The sequence below is a fragment of the Lepidochelys kempii genome, chromosome 21 (genome assembly GCF_965140265.1).
Source record: "Lepidochelys kempii isolate rLepKem1 chromosome 21, rLepKem1.hap2, whole genome shotgun sequence".
NCBI lineage: Eukaryota > Metazoa > Chordata > Testudines > Cheloniidae > Lepidochelys > Lepidochelys kempii.
Window position 1 is genome coordinate 5904499 of NC_133276.1, and position 20725 is coordinate 5925223.

The window sequence follows — 20725 nt, forward strand, 5'->3', positions numbered from 1 at the left end:
ATCTAGGTGTGCCCCAAACTGGGGGGGGGCACGTGTCCCGTCCCCCCCCGCGCCCCGCTCTGGGCCGGGAGCTGCTGCTGGTGCCTGGGACTCACTCAGTGCAAACAAACCTTTTGTTAGTAAACTCCCCTTCCCCCCCGCCCCCGACACACACACCCAATTAAAAGCTACTGGGGATTGGAAATGGAAAGTTTTCCATTCCATGGACATAACTGCAGCTAAGCAAACACGTTTGTTGCTGGGAGAGGCCCTCCCCTGAGCCCCGGCAGTGTAATGGGGTTTGGTCCTTCCCCTTATAGAATCATAGAAGGTTAGGGTTGGAAGGGACCCTTACATACAGCCCTTTTTAACTGCAAAGCCCTGTTCATTTCCCCCTGTGTCTTTAAGGGTTTCCTCTATTGTAGGTTGACATCCTGAGATAACAGGAAGAGTGGAGGAGCAGTTAGGGTGCGAGATAGATCTGGTTCCATTCCTAGCTCCACCATAGACTCTCGGTGTGACCTTGGATAAGTCTACACTAGAAGTGCTTTTCGGGAATAGCTATACCAGTATATTATACTGGCAAAGTGCTTCTCGTGTGGACACAGATCATACAGGCAAAACTACACTCTTGTCAGTGGAGTTTATTCTAGCACCCACTCCTCACCAATGAAATAAACTATACCAGCAAAAGCACAGGTTTGCCAGGGGTTTTTGCTAACACAGCTATTGCGGTCAAGGATCACACTTCCACACGCCCTGACCCACAGAAGTTTGTAGCGTGGACTTGGCTGCAACTGTCTTCACTAGCCTAAAAGGCATGTTGTTACCGTGGGATAACTAATGCAGATTAGCTACTCCAAGGGAAAAACAGAGCAGAGACAAGGCACTGTGGTTTTACCGTGAGGTGAACTAGGAGAAGTCAGCACTATACTGCTGGCTAGGGCTACATTGTGACAAAAAATAATTGTACCTTGTCTCCATTTAGGATTTTAGTGACATAACTAGTATGTATTAGGGATCTTGTACACCCCCCCTCCAAAAAAACAAAAAAAAAAACAAAAATAAAACTCGTGTCAGTGAAGACATCTGACTCCCATCAGTAAAATTAGTCTAATAGCTAGCACTTCCCTACCTCACAGGAGTGTTGTAAGGATCAATGCATTCGAGATTGTAAAGCACTCAGCTACTACAATAATAGTGGCCAGATAAGTACCTTAGAGCAAGAGAGAAAAACTTTTTAGGGTAGGGAATAGACTCCTCTATGTAAAGTGTTACAGTCCTCTAATGTGTGTTTGAACACAGGAGACGTTAATGAGCGTCCTGTGTCCCTAACTCTTGGTGTGCTGATGAGGGGAGATATGAGTAGTGTTGCAAATGAAAACCTAGTACTCCTTTTCTTTTTGCAAATACAGACTAACACGGCTGCTACTCTGAAAAATGAAAACCTGAGAGCCATCTGGTGTTGGCAGCAGGCATCACAACCCTGCCCATATACCCAGAGGCACATTTCATACACCATACCTTCTCTTCTCTGAGAGAAATTGGAGACTCTATTCACACTAAACTGTGATTTATTTTAATAAATCATTATTCAAAACCTTTCAAAGTGTATGAGGGCTTCAGTTCCTTTTTCTACTGACTGTTCCTGTGTGTGAGGCCATGTGGAATCCTCAATTCACTAACAAAACACAGTTAAAGGGAGGGTAGGTTGCCTGGCAATACCTCATCATACCCTCCCAGAATGCAGAATTGGCCACCTGAAATGCACATGCCTGAGCTTCAGCAAATCACAAAACAAAACACAAACATTAGAACACAAGGAAATGCACTGTAAAGATAATGCTTCCCATAGCACTCTCACCGCTGTCTTTAAGTTCTTCCCCTTTGATCACCACAATAAAGAGTACCTCAGGGAGAGCTCAGTGGCTTCCCTTCCCTAAAGTGGGTGGAGTTCAGCAGTTAGGATGAAAAAGGGCAGTGTTGGGCAGTCAGAGGAAATTTTACATCTTTAAAACCCTCTGATTCCTGCTCTCAAAAATGCCTCAGGAAAATGGCCTTGCTATACTACTGTGAGGTCTGCCAGTGGCCCCCCTCCCCCAGCATCTTGTATCAATGGTGCCACAGAGAACACAATGAAGGTCCATAGAGGTGTATAATAGGAATGATATGGAGCATTGTGGGCACTATGAAACTAAAAGTTTTTGTTAGGATGGGTAAGGTATTGTTATATTCCCTGTGACTATGGCCATCTCCCCAGTAGCGGAGTTAAGGTTGTGTGGTGTGTATGGTCTAGGAGAGGTTACCTTAACCGTGCCTTTCCTTGATCTCTAGGGGTGAGTCTGTGAGGAGTTTCAGAGTAACAGCCGTGTTAGTCTGTATTCGCAAAAAGAAAAGGAGTACTTGTGGCACCTTAGAGACTAACCAATTTATTTGAGCATGAGCTTTCGTGAGCTACAGCTCACTTCATCGGATGCATGCATCCGATGAAGTGAGCTGTAGCTCACGAAAGCTCATGCTCAAATAAATTGGTTAGTCTCTAAGGTGCCACAAGTACTCCTTTTCTTTCTGTGAGGAGTGCATCTACTAGAAGGAGGCAGAAAGGGGGAAGGGACCCCAGAGTCCCTACCCCACATCCGTGTCGAGTGAAGGGGCTCTGCGTGCTCCTCTGTAGCATAGGAGACTTGCAGAGGTGTGGAATCAGAAAATCCCGTGAAGATTAAAATAGCTTGAAAGAATAGCTCCGAGAGGTGTGAACCACCCCATTCATCCCAATGGGTGTACTTGTCCCTCATCTCAACAGTGGGTGCCTATGGCTTGCACTGAACCTGCTTCTTCTCAGTTCCCCTAGTCTCAGCGTGGTGTGACTGTGGCATGTTCAGTGCATGCTCCAAGAGAGGTCCCAGTTTCAGCGCTGTGTTCCTGTGCTAGGCATCAAGAATGCCTGTTCGTAGTTCCCCCTAACCCCCAGTCATATCTGTGAGCCCGTGTTGTGCAACAACTTTGCTCCTTTCAGTCCACTCAACACATAAGCCCGCTAGTCTCTGTGATGTTCCTTCAATGGGACATCTCACAATAAGTAAAGTGAAGCAGCTAGACAAGTGTTTGCAGGATCAGGTCCGTATACTGTCACAGTTTTGGAATCCTCTGCAAGTTTATTATGTCTGAAGTTTATTATGTACAGAATTCTGAATTGAATTTTTTTCAGATTTTTTTAAAAGTTGTAAATGTTTCTCCTAAAATACAGTTAAGGATCTGAAAAAGTCAGCCTGCACAAAATATAGTATCTCCCAAACCCAAAAGCATCCATTTCAAAGTGGGAATTATTTGAAGACAACCAAAAAATTGCTCACACATTTCTTTTCTACATGCATCAGACATTCCCCATTATTCCTTGCATAGAGCAAAATGTGAGACTAATTTTCTGGTTTCCTTCAAATAGTTTCTGTTTTGAAAGTGCTGCATCTTTTTGCTTGCTTGGTATGCCTGGGGCTCTGCTTTTCTTTTTTTCTAGCCAGATATCAGAAGACAGATGTATGTTGAAAACAACTTTAAAAAGGGATATTAAACATTTATTTAGGCCCTGGTCCTGCAATTGGATCCATTCAGACAGGACAGCCCAGAGTCTGTTTGATGTAAATCCTCATTGACACAAGTCTGATTGCATCCATCCTTTTGCAGGATTGAGGCTTTTCGTGCTCTTTTCAGCTCTTACAGGAGCTGAATTAACTGCTCTGAAGTCCTCTGTTTATCTGAGTCAGGGGACAGCCATGATAGCAGCAGGCCAGGCTTCCCACACCCTCATGCTGTGCTTGCTCTGCCTGTTCCGTTTTATTAGAAATGTTTATATAGATTTAAATGAAAATATTTTTGGTTTGATTTAAACATCCCCCTGCAGTGTTTGCAAGACAATCTCTGCAGCTCCCGACATGAGAACCTGTGAGTAACATTCACTATAAAGAAGTGGGGGGAAATCACACCCTTTAACAAAGACATGCAGACACACATATATGAAATATTATTGTATACAGGATGGGACATGTAGCATTGCACGGGGAAGGTGTTTGGAGACCTCTGGCTGGAGGTCAGGCAATTAATCAACAGTGAGAGACAGAAAGATATGTGACCGCACCCTTTGCAAGGAACACCTACAAAAATCTCTATCCACTACCCGCGCTCAGTAATCTAGGTGAGAGTCATTAAGTGGTTTTCGCAAAAAGAAAAGGAGTACTTGTGGCACCTTAGAGACTAACCAATTTATTTGAGCATGAGCTTTCGTGAGCTACAGCTCACTTCATCAGATGTTTACCGTGGAAACTGCAGCAGACTTTATATACACACAGAAATCATGAAACAATACCTCCTCCCACCCCACTGTCCTGCTGGTAATAGCTTATCTAAAGTGATCAACAGGTGGGCCATTTCCAGCACAAATCCAGGTTTTCTCACCCTCCACCCCCCCCACACAAATTCACTCTCCTGCTGGTGCTAGCCCATCCAAAGTGACAACTCTTAACATAATCAAGTCGGGCTATTTCCTGCATAGATCAAGGTTTTCTCACATCCCCCCCGCCCCCATACACACACAAACTCACTCTCCTGCTGGTAATAGCTCATCTAAACTGACCATTCTCCAGGTTTAAATCCAAGTTAAACCAGAGCATCGGGGAGGGGGGGTAGGAAAAAACAAGAGGAAACAGGCTACCTTGCATAATGACTTAGCCACTCCCAAGAACAGATTTAATAATTTTATTTGAGATAATGTTGAAATAAGGAACGGTACAGAGTTCAAGCATAGGAGTTTCTGGTCGTCAGGGGATAAGGTACAGATTATCGAGGGGTGCAAAATGCGATTTAGGAGCTGGTGGAGCAAGGATCACATAATAATCTGCAAATTCCCCGACTGGGGGAAAAGTTTAACCGGTCAGAGTACAGACATCGAGATATGGGGTAAGTTATCCACACAACAGCTACGTTCGGTATGCTGGGTATAGTGAGTGAATACGGGGGTGGGGATGGGTCTACCCTCATATGGTGGGGTTTAATGTTCAGCGGGTTTACGGTTCCAGTTCATACGGTCCGATGGGGAAGGCCTCTCAGTCTCTTTCCCACAGTGTGTGCACAGTGTCGTACCGGCTCACTCCTCCTGGTACTGTCGGTGGCCGGTGATGTGCTCGATATAGATGTCCCTGGACCATCGGATGGTGTCCGAGACCATGAGGCGCCGCATGAGTCGTGCGTAGCGTCTACCGATCCCGCAGGTCCGCAGCACACGCTCGTTGCAGGGGTCCCAAGCGCCCAGGGCTCCGACAATCAGGGCGTCCAGCTGCACCTCGTAGCCCTTCGCTCTCAGGGTGTCGGCCAGAGGGGCGTATTTTTCCAGTTTCCGAGCTCGAGCTTCTCGGAAGGCCGGGGTCCTGTTCTCGAAAGGGACCGTAATGTCGACGAGGATGATCTTTTTCTGGGTTTCGTTGGTGACGACCACGTCGGGTCGTAGCGGGCTGTCGGTACCGGAGATGGCGCAGTTCACGGCGACCTCCCCCAGGCTAGGTGAGATGGCTTTCACCAGGCGGTTCTGGATGGCGTTGTGGCGCAGCTGCCAGGCTCTGGAGTGGGGCTTGCAGCTGCACAGGACGTGGGGCAGGGTCTCGTTGGAGTAGCCGCACTTCCTGCAACGCTTGTCTCGGTTCCCGTGGCGGACGGCTCCGTTGAGCGGGACGCAGTTGAGCCGGGCGCGGTGGATGAACCGCCAGTCGGCGAAGCGGGTGAAGCCGCCCCCGGCGAGGAAGTGGTTGCTGGCGTCCCACTTGCTGGTCAGTTCGAAGGCTTAAAACAAAAAAACTTCAAATCCAGACTCCAGCGAGAAACTGCTGAATTGGAATTCATTTGCAAATTGGATACTATTAATTTAGGCTTAAATAGAGACTGGGAGTGGCTAAGTCATTATGCAAGGTAGCCTGTTTCCTCTTGTTTTTTCCTACCCCCCCTCCCCGATGCTCTGGTTTAACTTGGATTTAAACCTGGAGAATGGTCAGTTTAGATGAGCTATTACCAGCAGGAGAGTGAGTTTGTGTGTGTATGGGGGCGGGGGGGATGTGAGAAAACCTTGATCTATGCAGGAAATAGCCCGACTTGATTATGTTAAGAGTTGTCACTTTGGATGGGCTAGCACCAGCAGGAGAGTGAATTTGTGTGGGGGGGGTGGAGGGTGAGAAAACCTGGATTTGTGCTGGAAATGGCCCACCTGTTGATCACTTTAGATAAGCTATTACCAGCAGGACAGTGGGGTGGGAGGAGGTATTGTTTCATGATTTCTGTGTGTATATAAAGTCTGCTGCAGTTTCCACGGTAAACATCTGATGAAGTGAGCTGTAGCTCACGAAAGCTCATGCTCAAATAAATTGGTTAGTCTCTAAGGTGCCACAAGTACTCCTTTTCTTTTTGCGAATACAGACTAACACGGCTGTTCCTCTGAAACCTGTCATTAAGTGGTTTTATAAGGTTTATTTTTAACAAAGGCTAGGAAGATTTGTAAAGTGCGAATCCAAAATGAGGGACTGTCCCTCCAAAGGAGTGAGATTTTGGCAGGGCTGCCTAGCTTGAAGGTCTGACTTAAGGCAATCAGCACAAACCACCGGGGGCTCCTAAGAGTGTGTTCCAGGATGGGGCAGTTGATACCTCATCAAGCTTGTATTGTTATCAGCTGTCTCCAGACAGACACTATTTCACATTTCGCACCTCCTCCCCCTAGCCCCTTCCACGAAGGCTGGAAACTATTTGTTTAATGAGTACCTGTGGCACCTTAGAGAGGAACCAATTTATTTGAGCATGAGCTTTCATGAGCTACAGCTCACTTCATCGGATGCATGCCGTGGAAACTGCAGCAGACTTTATATATACACAGAGAATATGAGGAGAGTGAATTTGTGTGGGGGGGTGGAGGGTGAGAAAACCTGGATTTGTGCTGGAAATGGCCCACCTGATGATCACTTTAGATAAGCTATTACCAGCAGGACAGTGGGGTGGGAGGAGGTATTGTTTCATATTCTCTGTGTATATATAAAGCCTGCTGCAGTTTCCACGTATGCATCCGATGAAGTGAGCTGTAGCTCACGAAAGCTCATGCTCAAATAAATTGGTTAGTCTCTAAGGTGCCACAAGTCCTCCTTTTCTTTTTGCGAATACAGACTAACACGGCTGTTACTCTGAAACCTCTTTGTTTAATGAATGCAGGGAAGCTGATTTCAACCATGCTACTACCCCCGCAGCAGCAGCCCGGCTCTCTGATGCGTCTTTCAAATGTTTGGGTGTCTGCAAACTCTCAGCGTGCTGCAATGATCTTTGCTCTCAGGAGTGATGCCACTTAAGGCAGCGGGCCCCCGTCGCTCCACTTCTGTAGGCAAAAGTTCCCCGTGCGCGTTTGCAGGATCAGCCGCCCCCCGCGCAGCGGGCACCAGACAGCTTGGCCCTTGCAGAGGGAGCAGTGAGAGCAGAAGGAAGCAGCGATGTGTGTTGCCACACGGGCTCTTTTTGCTGCGGGACTGCAACATGGCTGCTCCCATGCCGTGAAGCAGGAGCTCTGCAACCCTGGGGCTGAACTCCTGCTTTCGCCTTCCTAGCAGCCTGCCTGCACGGCTGGCCCCGCGCCTCTGGGCCGGCCAGGGTTTGGGGGCAGAGCCGAAGGGCGTGAAGCCTCCCCTTTGGAGTGGATCATGTTTTCCAAGGCCTTCAGGGTGAAATCCAACACTGCCATCAAAGGGTCTGATCGGTGAGTGGATTATGTTAATTTCACTCCAGGCCCAGGGTGAGATTTGTAGGGTAGCTAGCACGAGTTACCTTCTGCTGCGTTGCCTGGTTAGGTCAGGTGCAGACACAAGCTTGAACAGGAGCGATTTCGAAGAGGCACGAGTCGGATTTTACATCTTGCTGAAGAGCAGACCGCAATATCCTGCATTACAAGAGGGGGAGGCTTATTATTATTATTATTATTTTTTAAATGCCATTCCTGAGAGTCTGCAAGGTATCGCCTTCCTCATAACTGAAGCTAGGCTGTGGATTCTTTTTCCGTCGTGTTGGCATACACGCGTTGCCAGATGGACTGCACCCAAGGACGGGTTACACAGTCCAACTGAAACAGATGGGCTTTAAATAATGTGGCAGTTTCTGAGTCATGTTGTGAGGCAAATTTTGAAGGCTTTTTTTTTAAGCAGGAAAACCTCCCCTACCGTATTTCTGCTAGCCTGTGGAAGTCTATTTGTAATATTTTGTGTGATGGCGCAGTGAACGTATTAATACGTAAAATATTTGAAACACAGGGTGGGTGAGGGAATATCTTTTATTGGACCAACTTCTGTTGGTGAGAGAGACGAGCTTCCGAGCTTACACAGAGCTCTACAGAAGTTGGTCTAATAAAAGATATAACCTCATCTCCATACTATCTGGGGACCGCATATTTTAAATATTTGTAATAATAGAAACCAAGTCCACTAAGAGCCTTACAGCACAAAGGTAGCGTTCACTAAATTAAGTCAATACTGGTGTTTAACTGAAGATGCCTTCATAGCAAAACAAAATTTAAATGTTGTTTTTACATGAATAACTTATCAGCCTGGGGATGACATCGAGTAGCTACACTGTAGTTTAAAACCCCGCGGGCCCTGTCTCTGCTAGGATTTTACATTGAGATAACTGTCTTAAGTTAAAACAACAAGGAGTCCTTGTGGCATCTTAGAGACTAACATTTATTTGGACATAAGGTTTTGTGGGCTAGAACCGGCGTCATCAGATGCATGGAGTAGAAAATACAGTAGGCAGGTATAAATACACAGCACGTGAAAAGATGGCAGTTGCCTTAGACACCAGCATAGGACCTAACCACATCAGCCACACCATCAGGGACTCGTTCACCTGCACATCTACCAATGTGATATATGCCATCATGTGCCAGCAATGCCCCTCTGCCATGTACATTGGCCAGTCTCTATGCAAAAGAATAAATGGACACAATCAGACATCAAGAATTGTAACGTTCAAAAACCAGTAGGAGAGCACTTCAATCTCCCTGGACACTCAATAACAGACTTAAGTGGCCATTCTTCAACAAAAAAACCTTCAAAAACGGACTTCAATGAGAAATGGCAGAACTAGAATTAATTTGCAAACTTGACACCATCAAATTAGGCCTGAATAAAGACTGGGAGTGGCTGGCTCGCTACAAAAAAGAATTTTCCCTTTGTTGATACTCACACCTTCTTGTCAACTGTTGGGAATGGGACATATCCACCCTAACTGAATTGGCCTCGTTAGCACTGACCCCCCCGACCCCCCTCCCCCGCTTGGTAAGGCAACTCCCATCTTTTCATGTTCTGTATATTTATACCTACCTACTGTATTTTCCACTCCATGCATCTGATGAAGTGGGTTTTAGCCCATCAAAGCTTATGCCCAAATAAATTTTAGTTTTTAAGGTGCCACTGGAGGAACCCCTCCTTGTATCATAGAATCATAGAATATCAGGGTTGGAAGGGACCCCAGAAGGTCATCTAGTCCAACCCCCTGCTCGAAGCAGGACCAATTCCCAGTTAAATCATCCCAGCCAGGGCTTTGTCAAGCCTGACCTTAAAAACCTCTAAGGAAGGAGATTCTACCACCTCCCTAGGTAACGCATTCCAGTGTTTCACCACCTTCTTAGTGAAAAAGTTTTTCCTAAATCCAATCTAAACCTCCCCCACTGCAACTTGAGACCATTACTCCTCGTTCTGCCATCTGCTACCATTGAGAACAGTCTAGAGCCATCCTCTTTGGACCCCCTTTCAGGTAGTTGAAAGCAGCTATCAAATCCCCCCTCATTCTTCTCTTCTGCAGGCTAAACAATCCCAGCTCCCTCAGCCTCTCCTCATAACTCAAGTGTATTTACCGATATAGACTAATACAGCTACCCCTCTGAAACCTGTCTTGAGTTAACTATCTCATAGTAAACACGTACTTTTTTAGCAGTGAAGACATAGCCTAAGTTAACCAATGGCCTTTACCTGAAAGAAGGCTTGGGGTCCCAGTTCACTATGGCCGTGTACATTTGTGTTGTCACTTACACCCATGCAAAGTGAGTGTAGAATTCTACCAGTCTGATTTGCTCATGTTTTACTCCCAGTTTGTGCTGGTGTGAATGACCCCAAAAAGGTTCAGGACAACCACAAATCGGGCCCTCCATCTTCAGATAGATGCGTTTTTACTAACAGCTTTGCTGATGTAGAATTGTATGTTTGTCTGTGACCGTTGAAGAAGGGCTTCAGCCTGCAAAGCAGGTGGAATGTGGCCTGAATGAACAGGAGGCAAAATGTGAACTGACTATTACCCCCCAGCTCCTGTCCCATTTTTTCACAGTTGCTATCTGGTCAACCTACCCCTGGAAGACCTCTGCGTACCCCTGGTTGAGAACCACTGCATAGCTAGGATCCCACCTGAGCCCATATCTCCTTAGACATGACTAGTCTCTGCCTGTACCCTGTCCTTTAAAAATTAAATTAAATTAAAAAAAAAAAACACCCTTCCTTTTGCTCAGCACCGATTTATCTTTACAGGAGGAAATTGCGAACTGATGTTGCCGCAGCTTTTCCCTCCCTCAGCAGTGAACAGCTGTCAGAAGTTGTTCCAAACAGAGAGGAACTCAACGTAGTCAAACTGTATGCTCACAAAGGGGATGCGGTCACGGTATATGCCAACAACAGGAACCCAGTCCTTTTTGAAATGGAGAAAATTCTGTATCCAACAGGTATGAGATATGAAATAGAATATCTTTCCCAACCCTTCCTCCCTCTCAGACATAAAACTCTCCTACAAGTTCTGTACATGCCCATGTATTCAAGGTACTTGTATATGCCATTACTATAGTATCTGAGTGCCTCACATTCTGTAATGTATTTATCCTTACAATATCCTTGTGATGTAGGGCAGTATTATCCCCTATTGACAGGAAACTGAGTCACAGAGAGATGACTTGCCCAGGATCACACAGGAAGTGTGGGGTGGAACAAGAACTTAAACCCAGATCTCCCAAATCCTAGGCTACTGTCCTAACTGCTGGACCATCCTTCCTTTCTGGCCCCCTTACTGTAAGGCACAACTGCCATGAGTATGAAGTTCAACCTTCTTTATGTGGAATTCGGTGCGTGAAAGACTGAATTGCCCTGATAAAATATGCCGGTCCATTGTTTTTCTCTGCCCACTCAGTGACTCTCCCATGTTATCATAACAACAATTCAGGTCAAAGCATCCTTGATTTAAAGAAGACAATGTCAAGATGTCCATAGATCATCTATCCATCCTTTATTAACATCTACTGGAAGCTTGAAATTGAAATGTTAGTATTTTAGTTTGTCCGTTGTGAGTATCTACTGGCTTGTTGTTTTGATGCTGCTGGGCTGTGCAGCCTGATTTGTTGACCATCCATGTGAGAGAAGAATCTGGCTAGTTACAATTACAGCAGCACACCCTTGACTGTATTACTGGGGCTTGAAGATGGAGAGAAGCAACAGCTAGAGAAATCTGTAATGTCATGTTTTTAAAATCCGTTTTCTTTTGGACAGTTTATACTTTGTGGTCCTATCCAGATCTTCTTCCAGCATTCTCAACATGGCCCCCAGTGCTACAGAGACTAGCAGGAGGAGCAGGTAAGAGAATCAAAACACAATTACTTTGTGATACGTGTGTCAGTTGACTTGGGAAATTCATTCTTCTAATCTGTACTTTTTTTTTAAAGCTAATTTTTCTAGTGCAGGACAAGATTTTTAAGATCTTTAAAAAAAAAAAAGCAGAAACTCACTGTTCAGAAGGGTGCACTGAAAGTGGGGGGGGGGGGGGATTGTTTTTTTGGTCTCCTTAAAATGGAAAACCAATTAGCCACAAATAGAGTTTGCGAACTAAATATAATATATATATATATATATAGGTCAATCTGTTCAAATGCGTTGATCCTTCCCATCTGATGGCTCTAGAGTTGGAATTTTGTCTGTTGTTGCTCTTCATGCATTGGTTAGAAAGATATTGATTTAACAGCCATTAACTGGGACACTGAAGTACGTGTTTCCTCATTCTGTAGCGTTTGTTGTAATTAACTTTCACAGGGTAACTAAATTTAAATGCTTTCATTTTGCTTTGCTTTAAGGGATATCTCTCTCTGTCCGAATTCAGTTTAAGCAGATGCCACTACATGTGCATATATTAAAGCTGGGCCCTGGCTGCAATCTCAGAGCTGATTCCCCGCTCCCTACATTTCGGATTGTGCAAATCCTGTGGGAGTTACATTTAAATCCTTGGCTCTGAACTCAGCCCTATGGGTCAGCTCCAAAACCAGAAGAGTGTCTGGTTTTCCAGAATCCACTGTAGATACCATTCAGAATCCACTTTGGATGCTGGGTCATGCCATTCTGAGCTGAAAACTCATACAGCTCTCATGAGAGCTGTGTGTCCCCAAACCTTACTCCTGGCTTGACCTCAAACCTAAACCTGATCAGAATCTGAATGCTGTCTTCTCAGCATGTGTGGGGATGTGTGTCAAGAAGGGGGCTGCCTTTCACCTACCACATAGCCTGCCTCAGGTGGAAGCAGCACTGCAGTGGTAGTTGAGGCCCTCTGCTTTGGGTGTCTGCTGCTTTATAGCCGAGGGGCCTGTGTGGACAACAGTCCCTGGTCCTGTGGCCTGCCACTGACATAGACAGCTGAGGAGTGTGTCTAGCCATTGACCGCTGTGACCGAGTTTGCACGGAGAAGGTCCTGTTGGTAGGAGAAGGAGGCTGATTAAAGTGGGGTTCAGGTCACTGGTCTCCCTTGGCAACCAGGCTGCCTCAACTGACTTCTGAGCCAGAGCCAAAGATGAGAGGGTGGCCCTGGAGACAGTAGCCATCATAGCAGGGGGGAGGGGCAGAGACACACTGATGCAGAAGCCTCTGGAAAGGGGGTGAGACTGCAGCAGCCTGGAGCTTGGGAGCAGGGAGCCAACTGTTGTGGTAAAGCCAAGGCAGTGCCACTCTGTACTATCTCTTCATTTGGCTCTAAGCATCCAGCCAGGTATTTTTGCCTTTATCGTTTGCTAGATATGTTCTGACATGTTACTTACTTCATCCTGCAGCACTGAGACCTTTGTGCGGCTCCTTCCCTTGCTCAGGAATTTCACAAATCAGTCACCATTTGGGAGCTAGGCTTGGATGCATGTTGCAGTGTTAGATTTGATGAAAGCTGCTGTAGCCGCAAAAAAAGGTGTTTGCTTCTGTGTGGGTATAAAAATCCATGATGCTGCGGAGCAAGGGGCCTGACATGTCTACTCAGATCAGACCACTCAGCCGTCCAGCCCTGCTCCTTGCCTCTGTCGGTGGCCAATATCCCAGGCTTCCGAGGTAGGCAACCCTTGTAACCTAGGATGGGAATGGTACAATGCTGTATTTGGCAAGGAGAGGGTTAACCCTGTGTCCCTGTGCAGTGGAAAGGTCACAGCTGCCTTCAGTGCAGGGCTGGCCCAGCTGAGGCTAATTAGGCAATCATCTCTGCACCCTCAGAGAGCAGGACACTAAGGGGCCTGCACTGGCTTGTAGAAGAAGCTAGAACCTACTATCAGGATGAAAGAGAAAAAGGTTAGCTGGAAACACCCTCCTTTATTCCTCCCTCTCCTTTGCCCATGCCCTTATTTTAAAAATATGGGCTCAGTTGAGCTGCCCAAAGCCTTCCTGCTTTGGCTAATTTAATTTAACAAGCGAACTGAATGAAGCCTTTTGACAGTAATGTACTGGGTGGGCTCCTGGCAGAGTGTCTGAGCCCTGTTTTCTTGGTGCAGCATTTGCAGTGTCGGTGTGCAGAATTAGAAGCTTTTGGTGGAGGGCTTTACCTTTGAATCCATGGTGAGGGGCCAGCTCAGAGGTATAATGGGAAGGGAATCTTCTTCCATATGGAAAATACTCTGTGTGTGATGCACACGGTTCCAAGTAGCTTTGCCTTTGTCAGCAGGATTGTTTTAGATAAGAGGCTGTGGTCCTGATCCACAAAGGTATTTAGGCTTTTGACTTCCATTGATTTCAACAGAAGTTAGGAACTTAAATACCTTTTCTGGATCTGGGCATATGTGTCAATGGTGCTTCTATTTTAATAGGGTGATAAGATGGTTTTGTAGGTCCTCCCTCCCCATCCCTACTCTTTAGATTGTGTATAGAAGGGTGAAGTATTTTCAAGTGTAGTAACCTAAGTGGTGGCTGCATCTCATTGATTGGCAGCTCTTGTTTTATGCTTCTGGCTTGTTTAATTTATGTTTTAGTTGATCCTGCCAATCAATTTTTAAAGCACCTCAGTGAAAATTGCCTTGGTTTAAGCTTTAAAGCTAAGTGGCATGTGGCAGATTTTCTAACAGCCTCTGCCATTGCTTCGCTGAATTGTTTGGTGCATTGTAAGGGTTAGGGCAGGAGCCTGGGAGGCCGGCAGGTCTCCTGGGGTCTAGAGGAGTGTGGTGTAATGAGATAGAAAAGGGAAGTCTGAGAGTCAGGACGCTTGGGTTCTAATTCCATGCTCTTCCGCTGATGTGCTTTGTGAACTTGGGCAAATCATTTCACCTTGTAGTTCTTGGAAAATCCTATTTTCCTGTGCGTCACAAAAGGGAAGTGATGTTATTTGTAGAGACATGGAAAAAATCAATCTGCTTAGTGCCAATACCACAGATATGTCAGGACTGTATTTTAAGGAAAACGTGTGATTTCCACACTGCCCTGAAATGTAACGAATCAGACTAGAAAATGTCATCCTGAGACCAGAAAAATGGCTGGAAGGAAGTCATGGTCTTCTGCTAGAAACCAGGCTCCTCTTGGGGGAGGAGGTGGGACAGGACTAGCTTCCCTCTTGGTAGCAAACAAACTTACTGCCAAGTTACTCAGTTGGTCCTTTACATAGAGTTCACCTCTTCCTCCGAATGGTCCCTTTGACCCTGACATTACCAGTTGCTGCGCAGACACTCAGCTGTGTCTCGTGTGCTTTGGGACGTGAGGGTGACTCAGTACCCCCCCTGAATGGGGCCGGTTATCCCACCCACTTCTGGAAGGAAACTGGAAAGTATTCTTAACTAGATAGCAGGCATGCAGGAGATTGTGTTTTACCTGGCATGTGCTTGGCTGTTGCCAGGGTTGTATTTTTGCTGAACAACAGAATGGCTGGAGGCAGAAGGGGTGGCTGGTTAGTCACTGCTTGCAACTGTTCTTTAAAGCAGAGTGCATGCTAACAGCTCTTTACTGTTTTATCTCAGATCTAATGCTGCCAGGAGTTATGGTGCCATCTTGTGGTCTTCCTCAGGTACAACAGGGCACTCTCTGTGCCATCACCCTGGTGGGAAACAGGTACAATTTATCTATAGCTTCTTACAATGAAGGAAGAAAAGTTGTATTTTTATGTGAGGATTTTGAGAGGGATTAGGAGAAACAAAATATGACGGTAGGCTCGGATTTTGGGAAATTCTGCAAAAAAATGTTTGCAATTTTGCTGTGGCATAATCATGAGTATCCTACAGATTTCTCTTTTGGTGGAAAATTTTGCAAATTGGATGGTTTTGAATCATACAATGCATAACGTTCAAATAAATACAAGATTTTTCTTTAATGTTGAGGGTTGTGTTTTGAAAGAGGATCATTTTTAACAAAACAATGAAATTCTGCTCAGTTTTTTCTCTTGGACATGGGCTAATTTGTCCTCTGAAGTATGGGGGGGCAGGGACCACAGAATTTACCGGTGTTGTTGGGGTGGGTTGGTTTGTTTGTTTTTTGTGAACGCAGATAACTTTAACAAATTTAAAAGAACGCCTAAACCCTGTAAATTCAAAGCTTTTTTTCCAAATGTTGTTTTGACTGCTCTTTGCAACCCTGTAAATTGTCTCCTCCTAAGGAGAAAGGTAGGTAAGTAGCTGGCACACCCAGTACATAAGAATGGCCATTCTGGGTCAGACCAATGGTCTATTTAACCTGGTATCCTGTCTTCTGACCAGGGTGGATTTGATTTAAATCAAATTAGAAGCTTTTGGAAGGTTCAATTTAATCATGGATTTCTACATAAAAGTGAATTCTTGTTAGTTCTAACCTTAATACATATTCTTCACAACTCAGAGATAGATGTAGGTTTGATTTTTAGAAGGTACACACTATAAATTTTTAAAGTGATTTATTTTGAAAACTTTTCAGATGAGTTTTACAGCTATATCAGAAAATGAATGATTGATTGGTTATTTCATTTAGCAAAGGTAATTGTAGCAGATATTTATGAAGTCATTGGGAGGTGAACTATCTCCAGTTCAACAGGTTAATCATTAATATTTGGAAGATTTTCTTGCCATGCTGTGTTAGGAGGAGAACATCACCAGACAGACATTTAAATTGTTTTATTTAACTAAAACAACATTATGTAGTCTGGATTCTTGTCTTCAACAGCAAACGTGATATTTTAACAAAACAAGCATATGAATGTTTGAATTTAGTTAAACATTCAAGTTTTTTAAAATCAGGTTTGTTTTTGTTAAAATTGTTTTTAATCTAAAATAGTTAAATGAAATATATTTTTAAAAAAAAACAACCATCACCACCACTTTTGCTGTTAACAAACATGTTATCTCTGGAGACACAAATCCACAGTTTGAGAACTGCAAAACTAAGCATCTCTGATGGTATCTTCTAGACTGAGCACTGAGTCCCATTGGATAGATAGAAAGATTAATCTATACAGAAGTCCCTGGAACCCCATAAGATTGGTTCCCTAATCTATGAACTATTGGAACTCATTTACAAAACTTTTCTTAAACATTACATGAATATATTGTCTCATACTATAGAATTAGAATTTATAATCCCTATTACATTATAGCTCAAAGATATCTCATCATGGATCTTAACTAAAACCATCTTTAGATAGTTTTTCCTCAAAAAGCATTTGACCAAACAATCCAATTTTTTTTTGTATATTTAAAATATTGTTGATTTTTATCCACTCTGCTTCTGACAGTGGCTGGTACCAGATGCTTCAAAGGGAATGAATAGATCAGGGCAACGTTTGGGTGATACCTCCCCTGTTGTCCAATCCCAGCTTCTGGCACAGAGAAAAGTATGTTAAGAAAGGGTGACTGTTCAGTGACAATTCATGTGGGGTAGTATTGGGAGAAGACCTTGCATACTAGAGGGGAGTGGGTGAAACTAGAAGATGTCCCGAAGCCTTGAAATTGCAGAGCATAAAGAACAGATTCAGGGTAAAACTATGATACAATAGTAATTAGCCTCCATTATCAAGGACATTGTGAAAGAAAGTGAATGTGCTATGGTGGCTTAAGAGTCATGTGTTCCAGGTAGCGTGAAAACTTTGCTATTTCCCATTCTGATACTGTTTTCTCAGAGCCCCAGTAGCAGTAGGAGTCGCTACCATGCCCACTGCAGAGATGCTGGCTGCTGGAATGAAAGGGAAGGGCTTCATCGTGCTGCATGCTTACACAGACCACTTATGGTGAGTATGCAGACAAGGGTACAGTGTATGTTAGAAAATGAGATGAGTGAGTACCGGGTCTGAAATACTGCCTGGAACCTGTTGTAGTAATTGGCCCTACAAATTTACCCTAACTTTGAGCTCGGCCGTAAGAGCTGAGAGAGAGTTCATGGAATGCCACAATAACCTATAACCACACATGTTGACAGGAAAAGTTGCAAAAGCAAGGCAGGCTGAATTAGTCCAGACAAAAGGGCTACGGATATAAACCAGGACAGCGTTAAGGTCATGCCTGATAAACAAGAAAAGCTAAAACCAAAAAAATCAATGAGCCAGAACTGGGGTGTCAGAAACTATGCGTAATTGGTGGACAACGTTATGAGGGGATGGACTATTCCACCCGCCACTGCCTTTTTGGGGCCTTTAAAGGGATAAACAGGGGGTAGAATAAATTGGCTACTGGAGCAAGCTTCACCCTCTTGGCTGCCACCCCCACTATTTCCTGGGACTTCAGACCACCTCATTTCTAACCCTGAGAGATGTTTTGACTAGACTGGCCCAGAGAGGGAGCCAGGTGACCACTGCCACCTCCACTGGCTCCAGTTCATTTCTAATCAATCTGAGATTTCCATATACCAAATCCTGAACCTCATTTAACAGTGTTTGTTGTTTGTGACTGGGTCATGTTAACATCTTAGACTCTTTGGGCCCATTTGTTCCATCTAAGTTAGTACAGGAGGTTTAGATCGCAGCAGAGTCAGTGCAGATACACAGTTCGATACTCTTAGGGGGCATATTTTGGATGACCCCATAGCAATAGATGTCTGGTCTGCTCCATGTGCTGTGGGAATTTTAACATCTACTTCTAGTCAGAGAAGGGGTTTGCCCTTATGTCCTTTTATGTGCATGTGCACGTAAACACAGGATATTGGAACTAAATCTCTAGTGAAACTTCTTTAAGCTTAATGGCGTTGCATCATGAACAATTTGGCCCATTGTTGTTACTCTGCCTTAATTTAGTACCTTTTTGCTCTGCATTAAGTGTGCGCTGATTTTCATTTAAAGAAAAGGTATATCCAAATCTTGACTCCCATTTTCCCTAGAGAACGCCCTCTGCTGGGACTTTCAGTAACCACCACCCCAGCCTGTTATCTTATAAAACGTGTGTTCTGCGGAAGGAGGTTGCGACAGCTTTCACTCTTACTGGTGTCCACAGGGAGGCACTTTGGGTGTGTTCCCTTATTAGAACCCTGCAAGAGCCTGTCTGTTTTCAGAGGTTCATGGCCTGAGGTCAGCTGGGGTCAAAATGTAGTGCCATTTGAATGGCTGTTTGGCCTACGTGAAATGAATTAGATGCGAGTGTGTCTCAATCCAGTTCCTGATGTTCAAGTACTCGTGTCACAAAACCACCATCCCGCCCGGCACTAGCCGCCCTCCTTGTTTGGAGGTACAGGTCGGAGGCCCACACCTGAATGAGCCATGGAGACTCCATAGCCCTCTTGGCTCTGGTAGGATAAAGCCACCGATTAGAGTTAAGGCATGGTGTGGGAGAAGTTTGCACTGCTGCCGATTGTGTTATTCCTGTTGTGTAGATAAAGAGAGGACTCGGGCCTCCTGGACTAACCAAGCTGGTGCTTATCATGGGCACCAGTTTCACCACAAGGGGTTTTAAAAATCAAAATGGAGTCATTTGGGGACAGCAATAGCATGATGTGCTGTAGGCTTGGCAGTGGCAAGTTACCTCTTAGTGAACCTGGGATCCTGACTGGCCTGCTTTGGGGCTGGCCAGTAGCTCTAAAACACCAAAAACCCACCTTATAGTGAGAGGCTTAAGGAGTTCAGCCTACTTAGCTTATGGAAAAGAAGGATAAGAAGTGGTTTGATGAATCTAGAAGCACAGTACCTATGTGGGGAGGAGATTTCTGAAAATAGAGGTCTCTAATTTAGCAGACAAAGGTATAATGAGCCCCAATGGCTAGAAGCCAAATTCAGATGAGAAATAAGGTGTACACTTCTCATAGCAAGGATAGTTAACCATGGGAACAACTTACTTACCTGGGAGTGTGGTGGATTCTTCATCACTAGATGGATCTGTATTTTCTCACTCCAGGAGTTTGTAACAGTTAGCTGGGACTGGCCAGGCTTTTCGGCACAGGATGCGTCACAGCTATATGGGGAACCATCCTGTATGAAGAGAGTAAAGAACCATCAATAAAGCGGCTTTATGCTTTTTATTGTTTTTAAAGGGGATTTGGAGACAAGTCTTACCCACCCACAATAGCTCCCTTGGTAGCAGAGCCTGCGGAGCTGGAAAGCACGGATGAGGATGACAAAGACGAGGAGGGACGGGAGCCTGGCAACAACCTCTCCATTGCCCCATTGCTACAAATGGACATTGGCAATTTGAACCTGCAGGAGGGAGATGGGTGTGCAAGGCTGATGGAGGAGGAGGAACCGGGTGAGACTGGAGCTGCAGAAATGGCTGAAGATATCACCAAGGTTCAGCCAGAAACAGAAGATGGCAGAACTCCACAAGGTACTACAGCATGAAAATGAAACCAAGTTGTATGTCTATGCAGTTGTCACTTCTGTATTAGATTCCCGTGTGTTCCTGTTACTTGGCTAGACATAGCAAGCCTTACATATGCTTCAGCTCGCACTGAGCGCAGCTGCCCAGTTCTTGAACAACGGAGGGACATGGAGCCTGCAATCCTTTGAAAAGCGCTGTAGTAACTGCTGTGAGCCAGGGCATTCATGCAGAAATCATTGCATGCATAGCGTGGCTCCTTGGGTACCATGCTGACCTATAAACACCTCCCTTTCCTCAGAGTATTCCATGAATACTGCATGCAGATGTGGTCGCCCCATCCCCAGAAAGATATATTAGAACTGGAAAAGGTTCAGGAAAGGGTAACAAAAATCATTAGGGGTATGGAATGGCTTCCGTATGAAGAGAGATTAATAAAACTGGGACTCTTCAGATTGGAAAAGGGGGGAGATGATCGAGGTCTGTAAAATCATGACTGCTGTGGAGAAAGTAAATAAGGCAGTATTTACTCTCATAACACAAGAACGAGGAGTCACCAAATGAAATGAATAGGCAGCAGGTTTAAAACAAACAAAAGGAAGTATTTTTTCACACAACACACAGTCAACTGTGGAACTGTTTGCTAGAGGATGTTGTGAAGGCCAAGACTATAACAGGGTTCAAAAAAAGAATTAGATAAATTCATGGAGAATAGGTCCATCAGTGGCTGTTAGC

General features: G+C 44.9%; 1 protein-coding gene across 5 annotated transcripts in view; it reads left to right on the forward strand.

Moving 5' to 3' along the window:
- The first annotated feature begins 7119 nt into the window (after positions 1-7119).
- Positions 7120-20725, forward strand: part of EIF2D (eukaryotic translation initiation factor 2D) — a 57891-nt gene continuing 44285 nt past the window's right edge. For 3 of the 5 annotated variants that reach the window (XM_073319759.1, XM_073319760.1, XM_073319757.1), the window contains exons 1-6: positions 7120-7747; positions 10560-10750; positions 11565-11648; positions 15254-15344; positions 17377-17484; positions 19710-19999. In XM_073319759.1, coding sequence (XP_073175860.1) covers positions 7692-7747; positions 10560-10750; positions 11565-11648; positions 15254-15344; positions 17377-17484; positions 19710-19999 — 820 coding nt within the window. In that variant the 5' untranslated portion in view covers positions 7120-7691. The remainder of the gene's footprint in view (positions 7748-10559; positions 10751-11564; positions 11649-15253; positions 15345-17376; positions 17485-19709; positions 20000-20725) is intronic. The other 2 variants (XM_073319761.1, XM_073319758.1) reach the window with 2 other exon arrangements.